The sequence below is a fragment of the Phascolarctos cinereus genome, unplaced genomic scaffold (assembly GCF_003287225.1).
Source record: "Phascolarctos cinereus isolate Bilbo 61053 unplaced genomic scaffold, phaCin_HiC Scaffold_4;HRSCAF=312, whole genome shotgun sequence".
Lineage (NCBI taxonomy): Eukaryota > Metazoa > Chordata > Mammalia > Diprotodontia > Phascolarctidae > Phascolarctos > Phascolarctos cinereus.
Window position 1 is genome coordinate 204,452,152 of NW_027555847.1, and position 11,151 is coordinate 204,463,302.

Here is an 11,151-nt window from a genome sequence, read left to right on the forward strand (position 1 = left end):
ACATGAAACTGCATGTGTGGTAAGGAAGTAAGATTTAGGAGGTAAATAAAGAAGAGGAAAGTCATAGAAATTTATCACATTGAGTGTCTCTGTGCTATACATATGTGCATGTACATATGTATGTATATATGTACATATATATATAACTCCCTTAAACTAAATTTATAAGCTCTTTAAAATTTAGGCTTTGAAGCTCAATTCATTATTATGTTCTGATTTCTAATATATAATAACTAATAAATTATAATAAGAGCTAACAGTGTTTCAAAATTTACAAAAGTCAACTAATTTTTAAGTACCTACCATGTGCCAGGCACTGTGCTAAGCACTGGGGATACACATCTCCTTTTATCCTCAAAATAGTCTGAGGGGGTAACAGCATAACATATCCTCATTTTATAGATGAGAAAACTGAGACACACAAAGGTTGATGACACACATCACACAAAATTACACACAGCTAGTAAATGTCTGCGGCCACACTTGAACTCAGGTCTTTCTGACACCAGGTTCTATCCATTGAGCCATCTAGCTGCCCTAACAAGATTTCTGTAGACTAACATATTAGATTTCATACTAAACTCTATGTAAAATGAAAAGAAACAAAGACAGACAATAATTTTTAAAAAAGTCTTAGAGAAAAGTTTTGATTGTATTAAAATTTTTATTTTTTTTCAACAAAAAACTCAAGACAATGATTTTAAATAATAAAACATGGTAAAGTCTATTCTAGACATTTGTTGGTATCTTTAAAGATAGCTTATTAAATTTGGACTCCTGCAGTTCTGTTGTGATGCTCTCTACAGCACTTGTTTTAATTCTTTCCATTTCATAATCAACCCATACTTCCTAACCAAAGAATCAACCTGTCTGTTTAAGTGAAGCTTCACTTTTGTGAGCTAGACTTCACTACTGCAAAAAGCATACATACAGAAGAATAATTTTCCATATCTACAAAACAAACGAAGTCTGTTCAGCCTTTTTTGGTTTTGTTACATTGCCCACACTGAAATCAGCAGAAAGCTAAATTTAAGCAAGGCTTCACTTTAGCAGTGCAATGAATGGCATCAACCAAACTTCATTAAACACAAACCAAATACAAACACAGTCAGCAAAATTAAGCTGTGTAATAGTGATGAAAAAAGAAACACTTGGTGGGTCACAACTAGACTGGTTTTCATTGTACAGCTCTCCTCAGGAAACATCACTGCCTGATTCACATAAGAAATGGAACATGCATCAAAGCCTTTGTTCACGTAGAAAATGCCCTTCAAACAAATTCAGTGATATCATAAGGCAATAGAATATTAAACAAAGTGAAGCAATTTGGCCCAGAGAAATGCTTATATATAGTTTATACATAAGATACACACACAAATAGTACATTTTAAACTGTGTGTATATTCATCATTAGACAATTAAATGGATTGGCTCAGTGAGGTGAAAAAAATATCCATTTTCTATAAATACATGTAGTTATTGCTAATATGCTACACATTACACCTTGACAAAGAAACTGTAATAACTTGGAAATTAAAGCTGCCATATTGTCATTGCTAGCCCTGCAATTAGCCAGTAGACATTCATTGTGACAAGCCATCTAATTGTGAAGAAAAAAAAGCACAAATATCATTATAAAAACAAAAGGCTTATGCACCGTCCCTTAAATTTTGCCAATTAAAAAAAAAGTCCAGTTCACCACAAGTTAACAACAGCCTGACAAGAGTCAAAGGCAAGTTTAAGGGTGTAATGGGAAAGGAAGGGTGAAGTACAGCATGCATTTACAACTTACATTAATCTAGTCTATTTAGTTATACAAAAATTCAATTTAAATAAGACTAGACTAACTGTAATAGGCACAAAAGAAAAGCTAACAGTAGACTTAGTTTGATACTGATTAAATTTAACAATAAACTCATCCTGCCCTTCTTAATACTCTACTGCAGTTTTAATTTATTGATGGCTAGAATATTTGCTCACTTAAAAAAAGATATCAAATACCTGCATCATGAAATTGCATTCTTATTAACAATAAGACATACTGTGTAAGAAAATAGGTCATGTGTGAAATGTTTCTGAAATGCATTTTTTTTCCTCACAACTATCAAAACATTCACTCACACTAAAACAAAACCAACCCCCCTGAAAAAAGTTAAGGAAAAGTAGAATAAGGATTAGGGGTGCTGGGAAGGAAGGGTTTAAGCTACACTAATTACAGCACAGTGATTAACAATGGTTCAAGACAGAACCAACAAGAGTTGGCCAAAAAGATGCCTTCAATACATGGCTACCATTAAAAACCAAACTTCCACTTTTGGTTCATTGCAGTTGACACCAAAAAACAAACAAACAAAAAGAAAAAAACAAAAACAAACAAAAAACCCCCCCAAAACAAACCTCTCTCATATATACATATAAATACAAGACTCCAGCTCTTCTTTTAAAGGTTTTTTTTTTCTGGTTTGTTTTTTGCAAGGCCTAGTTACCTAATACAATTTATATTTGCTCTGCAGCAACTACAAGAGGTAGTCATAAAGCATGAAAAAGTTTCTCCACTAGTCCCCCCACAGTCAGCACAATGATATTAGACACTCCATATAGGCAAAAAATTACTATTTAGTCCTTGCCAGCCAATGGGCCAAAGATAATTTCATCCCATAAATTTACTAGACTAGCCTACTGCCAAATCTGAAATTTTCTTTACTGAAGGATACTATCATAGTGTTTGCTGCAGAGCAATCATATGTCCTTTTCTTTTTTTAAGGGTCCTAGAACCAATTCTCTTGATTCTCTTTTGTATAAAACAAGGTACCAGCTGGCCAAGATGACACGTGTATTTTTTTTTCTTTTTCACAGATGCAAGTGCCATGCAAAATAAATTAAAGAACAGATACCAAAACATACAAGTAATAAAACTATTGAAGGTAGATTTTTAAAGCATTTATATAAACATAATTTATAATACTTCTTTCTCTTTTTTCTTTTTATTTTCTTAAATACAGTCACAAAGCTGTGGTTATACGTCAAGGATTTCTTCTGCTGTGCCGCCACAGCGTAATCTGTAGCGTCCTGTTCTCCAGCTTATAGTAGGGTCCCACAATGCTGATAGGAAAATGTATATTGTCATGGATTCTCGGATGAACCAAGCTACTGCATAATCAAGTTTTGAAAAACATAGAGCGCCACCCTAGGAATTACAAAAATTAACATTTAATATTTTCTTTCTTTATTGCATTACATATCAAAAATTATTTTAGAAACAAATCTCTGCTTTTATCACTGCAAGTGTACTTTAAGGTGTAATTTAATTCCTTACGTAATTAAAATTTTTAAATATAAATTTCTCATATCTAGTAATGGCTTCTAAAATTAAAAAAAATTAACTACAAAAGAAAATCATGGAATATTGAAGCAACTGTCATTGGTTCTTCTGTCTATCAAATAGTAAGGACATACTACAATGTATTTCCCACAGCCCATGTTTCATTTACAAGGAATTGAAATAATTCTAAATTCAACACCCCACTAACAGAAAATATTATTCAAAATTAATGCCAAGACTCAACAGAAAATTGATGAGCACTTCTGACTAAAGGGTAGAGAATTTGTTCAACTCCTTAAGCTTAAAAAAAATTGTTTTGGTTAACCAACTGCCAAGCTTTACATGCTTACCCACATACCTGGACACCCCTGAGTTGAATATAGTCAAATATAAACCAGGCCAGGCAATGACACATGAAAAATACCATGATATCCCATCGAAATACATGGTGAGCTGCCCATCCAATAATTAAACTGGCAACAAAGCATTCAGAAATTGGTTCACAAATTATTGTTGCAGGCAGCATATTGATTCGTAGTTTGGTCCACCTAAAAGAAAAAGATTTCTTTAAAAAATAAACAACAGCTCAGATTCAAGACAAATCAGTTTAATTTCTGGTCATACTATTTTTTGGAAGACTACTCCTTCTAAAATTTCAAGATTTTTCTCTTGTATTATATAGCGAAAAAAAACTGAACGCAAAAAGACTAGATTAATTGTAATGGTCCACATTCTGACAAATAATACAAATTATAAAATCTAAATAAAGCTTTTTTAAGTGAAATATATATATCTCCATCCCTCTCAACAGACACTAAACAATACATTTGGCTAAATTTAATTCACTAAATCACAGTATAGAAAAATAAGCACAGAAGGAACAAGGTAGTTTTATTTACCTGATCATTCTGGACTGAAACTGAGAAATTGAATAGGAACCAGAATTTTGCATTGCAACTTGAGTGGCCATTGCAAACCTCCAGCCTCTGGAAATTAATATAATTATTAAATGAGATATAGCTTATAAGTGAGATGTAGATTATAATATAGGGAGCTTATAGCTCCCTGTATTAAAATATAATTGGCTATATATTTATCCACAACAATTTGATATCAGTTGTAGTTTGGAAATCTTTTGTAAAACTGATATTGAAGAAGATAAGACTAGCAAACCAGAAAGAATAACCTAATTGAGACATAGCATATCTATAAATTGTTTTAAACAATTTTTCTGTTATCTGTACTTAATTTAGCATGTGACATATAAACTAGTTATGTAAGCTACACACACACACACACACACACACACACACACACACACACACACATACACACACACAACCACACGATGATAATCTGGACTTGTAGGACATAAAGCTAGATGAGACCTCAGAAATCGCCTGATCCAATTCCCCTCAATTTTACAGATGAAGAAATTAAGGCCATAAGGGCAATTAGATTTGCCTATACTCACATGACTAGGAAAGTGGTAGATCTGGGATTCAAACCCAAGTTTTCTGATTCCAAATGCAGTGCTCTTTCCACTGTGCTGTTTAACTAGAAATTGAAACTAAGTCAACACTTTAGCTTATGAATATTATACGTAGAGATTTGGGGATTTTTTTGTTTCCAATATACTTTTGGCACTGGGTGTGAAGAAAAAGACAACACATTAATTTCTCTAGTAAAGTCAGAGGCAGCTAGATGGCACAGTGGATAGAATACTACACCTGAAGAGAAGAAGACCTAAGTTCAAATTTGGCCTAAGACAATTACTAGCTGTGTTGCCCTAGGCAACTTGTTTGTTTTCTTTATCTGTAAAATGGGTATCATAATAATAGCATGTCCCCCTGCCTCAGCCCCAGAACTGTGGTGAGAAAAAATGAGATATTTGTAAAGTATTTTGCAAATCTGACAATGATATGCTATTAATAAACAATACCTTATAGCATAAAAATTTGAGGTCAGCTATATAAAATCTTCATCTAACTTTTAAAAAATAAAAGCAACTATGGACCAATTCTGAAATGACACTCTATGCATTTTCATCTAAATTCTAAAAGGTCAAAACATTAAGGCTATCTTGAATCACAACGAAACGCTGTGCTTTTTCCAAATACAGAAATTCACACCTCTTCCAATGAAAAATATCATTAACATCACATACACACTCCCTTTTAATGACTTCAAATCACATCATTAAATTTGAAAAAAAAAACTGAAGCATCAAGGCATTTATTTCCTTCATTAGGATATAGTTATGAATCATAAATATATTTTGCTTTTTAATTGTTTCATAAAGCCATGTATGTTCACCAGTAAAAACAAAAGTTACAGTTAATATCACAAATATTCTTTCAAATACACTAGTAACTGAACCTATGCTTTTTCTTAAAGAAGATAATGAAGTAGGAGAGAGTACACGTAACATAAATGATGTAACACAAAAAATAGCTTAAGTCATGTATATGGCAATAAGACTGCTTTTTGTGCATAGTTATAAAACTGTTTTACAACTTTTAAGTCTTGCCATGAGACTTAGACTTAAGACTTGCCATGAAAGGAGTAGCATATTCTAGGGCTTGATTAAAAAAAGAACCCAGAAGCTCAACTTCTATAGCAGACAAATTAATTTAACATTTAAAATTGTTTCCCATTTAAAAAAAAAATGAAAAGCCATCTCCTGTGGTTCCCTAATCTAAGGCAAAAAAAAGGTTTTTTAGAAGACCTGTTTATTTATTCACTTCAACACTTTGAAAGATCCCTGATTTTGTTAGCATGGCATTCTTTCTACTAATACATCTCCCCAACATGAACAGCCACAAATGCAGTTCAGGCCCTGGTGGCCAACCTTTTGCTGAGAAGTCTCACTAAATTAAACTAGGCTAGTCCTTGGACAATAAGCACAAAGTCCCTCACTGGAACTTTTCTCAAAGCTTTTCTAGCTTTGCTAGGCCTTGCCAAAGTTTGTGTCCTACTGGAACAGCCTTTAAGAATCCAGGAATACATCTATGCAACAATGAAGCATCCGAGTAAGATTCTAGTGGGAAAAAATTTATGTACTCATTTATAATCTTTTTTAAAAATTACTCTTGAACTTCACATACACATATTACATTGTGCTGCTCCTAAAAACATCCTGATTTAAATTGGTTATCTTACCGGTCAGCTATTGCTTTAGCCATAAAGTAATCTTCAGCAATGTATTGGGCAAAAGCTATAAGCCCTCCTGCTTGATCTAATACATCCTTCCTCATCAAACATGACATTCCTGTCACACATTTGAACCCAGTAACATTAGCTGAGATATAGGACCTTGGATGTGAAGTTCCAAAATATACCTGCCAAAATAGAAATCAAAATTAATGTTTTATGGTACTGAAACAGGAAGTGTAAACACTTTTCCAAATAAATTATCTTTAAACATACATCCTATCATTTTTTGCAGGCAAATATTTAGACTCAGAATGGAACACATGGGCATTTAAACATTTACTCAATCTTTATCCTTCTTGATCTTTATGCAGTATCTGACACAGCTGACCAACTTTCTCCTGGACATCTTTTTTCTCTCTGGATTTTCATGATACTCCTCCTACCTATATAGTCAAAACTTCTCTTATCTCCTTAGCTGGATTATAATCCATTATAATCTATCCTACCCCCTCGAACAGTGGGTACATCCTAATGCTCTATCCTAGACCCCTTTTTTTGGTCTCTCTGAATACCCCCTCTATGATCTTATCCGGTTCAATTATCATCCCTATAACGATGACTCCTAAATCTTTGTGGCCTGCCTAGTCTCTCTCCCGAGCTCTAGTTACACATTCCCAACTAGTTATTACTTATGAATTTGATGTCCTGGGTGTTAACAAGGTTATCAAGGTTAACATACCTGAAATCTACCCCTCTACTTCCCTACTTCTGTTGAGGATACCATAATACTTCCAATCCAGCAAGTTCCCAACCTTGAATCACTCTTGGCTACTCATTTTCCCTCACTCAACACAATCAATAAGTTCTACTTCCATTTGCCACTCACATAGCCATCACCTTCATTCAGGCCTAAATAACTTCTTCCTTGAATTATTGTAATAGCTTCCTAATTAATCTCCCTGCCTCAAGTATCTCCCATCTCCAATTAAACTTACGCACAACTGCCAAAGTGATGTTACTAAAACACAAGGAAACATCCAACATTCTGTTTCCATCACTGCACAGGCTTATGCTTCATATGTAGAATGCAATCCTTCCTCAATTCCACCTCTTAGAATCCCTAGTTTCCTTCATAGCTCAGATTAAATTCTACCTTCTAATTTGAGTCTTCTAAGATGCTAGCTAATACCTCATATATTTTGTATCTACTTGTTCTGTACAAATTGACATGTGTACATGTAGTCTTCTCCTATAGTACTTAGCTCCCTGAGGATATAAACTGTTTTATTTTTATCTTTGTATCCTCAGCACCTGACACTGTCTGAAACACAGTGGCTGCTTAATAAATGCTCTTGAAAGCTTGGCCCCAAAGAGGAGCTATGAGAAGACACCTACCCCTGGCTTCTTTGCAGAGGTCAGGGTCCATGATGTGGGTAACTGCATATAACATCAGATATTTTTTCAATGTGATGATCAGTTTTGCTAAATTTTGTTGTCTTTTTCCTTTTAAAAATTATTTATTATAAGAACTCATTCTCTGGAAGGGGAAAAGGAAATGATACAGGGGAAACTGAGGCAATGTAAAAATTAAAGCTATCAATAAAATATTAATAAAAATTGCTCATTGGCTGAGAAATACTTGCTCTAATTAATAGACTGATCACCCTTATATAGTTTTCTTTTACAAGAGGCTTGTAGGAAGGAAATAAAGAATATATCTTGCCCTCTTCTCAACAAAAGTTATTTTTAAATTTTACATATTAGTATAAAAATTAGCTTTCACCAAGTATAGATCCCACACATAAAATAAGATCTCTTTGAAAGAAAAAAAGGTGGGTGCATACTACCTACATAATTTTGCACAGAGATTTCTATGACACAGGCTTTATATCGGCTAGATCAGGGATAGAGAGATGATGGTCCATATTCAGCTTGATACAGTACTTCAATTTTTAATTTAAATAAAAATAAAGTGGTTAAGTCACATATTTACATATGGGATACTACCTGGCATTTTCAATGCTTTGTGTTTTTCCAAAATTCGCATGGGGGAACAAAAGATAAAAGTAATACATGATGTGCACATCACAAATGGCAATCCTCTCATTTCCTTGTTTCAGATCCTGCCATACTCAGACACTTCCTATCTCCCACTAATCCCCAAGGTGAACTCTCTCTCTTCTCTAATCTCCTGTCAATCAATTTTATTTTTTAAAAAAATTTATCAGGGCAGCTAGGTGGTACAGTGGATAAAGCACTGGCCGTGGAGTCAGTGTCAGTTCAGGAGGACCTGAGTTCAAATACAGCCTCAGACACAAAACACTTACTAGCTATGTGACTCTGGGCAAGTCACTTAACCCCAATATCTCACCAAAAAAAAAATTATCTTTATCTTTCTCATACAAAAAATACAACATGAAACTTAAAAGAGACACAGAGTTTCTACAACCCACATTGGTTCCTCTCCATCTCCAAAAACTGTATTATGTAGGTCATAAAACATATGGGTTGTTCAGTGAGTGTCAAGAGGGGAAAATGAAATATAAAGCCTTTTACTCTTAACCCCTTTGAGATGATGTACTTTTCATTATTTACTCAAATGAGTACACAACAGATTTTCTCAGAAAAGAAAACATCCTCCCATAGTTCTGGAATTTTTATAAATGGAAACAGGATGAATTCAAACCTCCTTCCTACCCCTTATAAAACAATGAATCCCAAGGTTTAGGTCCGACCTGAACTCAACTAACAGGTTTGACAATATATTAAACAACTCAAGCAGCTACAAAGAGTAGTTTATGAACCAAGTATAACAAAATGTAATTCCCTAAGCCTGCCTAAGTTTTAGCAAAGACCCATAAAGGGCTCTCTGGCAGATAACAATCACCTCAATATTCACTAGGAACATTGTAGATCACATGGAAAGCACTGACAGTCTTAGAAACAACAGAAATTTTAAAAGTCTATCTTAGAATAACAATAACACATGGTAGGCACATTCATTTTGTAATTTCAAAAAATAGGAAAATTTGTATGGTATATATGAAGTATCTAATTTTACAACAGTTATTCAAGACTATTTTACTAAACAAAAACCATAATACTTTTTAAATGGCTACTGCATAATTTCTTGCCGTGGGGGGAAAAATGTTGCCATTCTATACTAAGTGTCATGGTCCAAATATTCCAAAGTCAAAATTAAAACATGACAGAGAAAATTTCTATCTCCATCTCCAGTCTTGGAATCCAGAAGACCTAGGTAAAGTCCTGCCTCTGCCCTATGACTATGAGTCCTGGGCAAGTCACTCAACCTCTTAGTGCCCCCAGGCACTTTTAAGGATCTAAATTGCAGAATAATTATGGCTGTGTTATAGAAAGAATTTTATCACTGGAAATTTTCTACACTAATGAAATAAAGCCATAGGTTTCAACCATTTTTTAAAATGTATTTTTATCCTCTTCAGAACAGTTATTTAAAATAATTCTGAGGAATTTAACTGCTACATTTAAAAGAACAGTTATAATTTGAAGACTATCAAACCAAATTTACTTTCTATTTAACACTGAAATTTAAGTTTCTTAGCTGAAATATTACCTATCAACTCAAAAGGATTTGACAGTTTCTATTTATTAATATATGTCAGAAAAAATTAACGCAGTCTTCCACCACGTTGGGCAGAGCTGTGGCAAACTCATGGGAAGATCCGGATAAGAGTCACACAGAATGGACAGCCACGAAAGGGTTGTTTGACTGGAAAAAAACTCAAAGGATATACGCATGGAAAGCTTTTCTTTGTCAAACAGCAATGTTTTCTTAAGACTGTATTTCTAAGAATGTGCTGCATCCTATAAACTTCCTTCTAACATTCTATTTATTCTTAATACTGGAACCAACAAGCAAGGAGCAAAAGAAATGAAATGCATTTATCTGACAACAAGAATGAAGATTCACCAAAGTTTTGAAATTTTTAAAAAAATGTGATGTGAGTAGAAAAAATTGGAGAGGTAGAGTTCATTTTACAACTTTAGTTCATCAAAATAACAGTCTGCTAAGAGATTGGGACTGTCAGCAATCATAGGTGAACCTTTTAATTTTAGTTTTATCCTAAGCTGCATTCCAAATCCCTCAGGCAGTTTATGAAATCACCAAATCAACCAGGGAATACAGGACAGATTTTAGAGACTCTTCCCAGGTATCAAGGCCTGAGTTATCTTTATATAGTCAGAAGGGGCAATCCATAACACTTATCTAATGGGTTCCAGGAAAGAAGCAAGGGAGCCTAGAAACAAATGCAAATCCTAGTTAACTCCTAGGGTGGAACAGCTCATCCTTTCTCTAGCTGGATGATTCTGCTTTATATCAACTGTCCTTTAAGTTAAGATATTTGCCAGACATATCAAAATCAAAGATTCAGGTTTCCTAGGCTCACCCTAATTCTAACTCATACCCCCAGAACAGCCCCAAAGTATTTTAAAGAATTGTAGACCTGGCAACATAATGGCATTCATAAATACCACACTCACCTGTTCTAATGTAGCAGCAAAACCCTGTCTGTCTGCAACATAGGGTAGACCATGAACCAAGCCCACTTTTTCTGTCATTTGATTAACCATGTCGGTTAATGTGTCTGGAATTACTAGAAAAAAAATGGGGAGATTAGTTTTCTTTAATT

General features: G+C 34.0%; 1 protein-coding gene across 1 annotated transcript in view; it reads right to left on the reverse strand.

The window, feature by feature from the left end:
• Nucleotides 1-644: 644 nt before the first annotated feature.
• UGCG (UDP-glucose ceramide glucosyltransferase) overlaps nucleotides 645-11,151 on the reverse strand; it is a 54,435-nt gene continuing 43,928 nt past the window's right edge. Inside the window, exons 5-9 of the mRNA XM_020972455.2 lie at nucleotides 11,003-11,115; nucleotides 6,485-6,663; nucleotides 4,222-4,308; nucleotides 3,681-3,870; nucleotides 645-3,187 (exon numbers count right to left, since the gene is read on the reverse strand). Of these exons, the coding sequence (XP_020828114.1) occupies nucleotides 3,017-3,187; nucleotides 3,681-3,870; nucleotides 4,222-4,308; nucleotides 6,485-6,663; nucleotides 11,003-11,115 (740 nt within the window). The 3' untranslated portion in view covers nucleotides 645-3,016. The remainder of the gene's footprint in view (nucleotides 3,188-3,680; nucleotides 3,871-4,221; nucleotides 4,309-6,484; nucleotides 6,664-11,002; nucleotides 11,116-11,151) is intronic.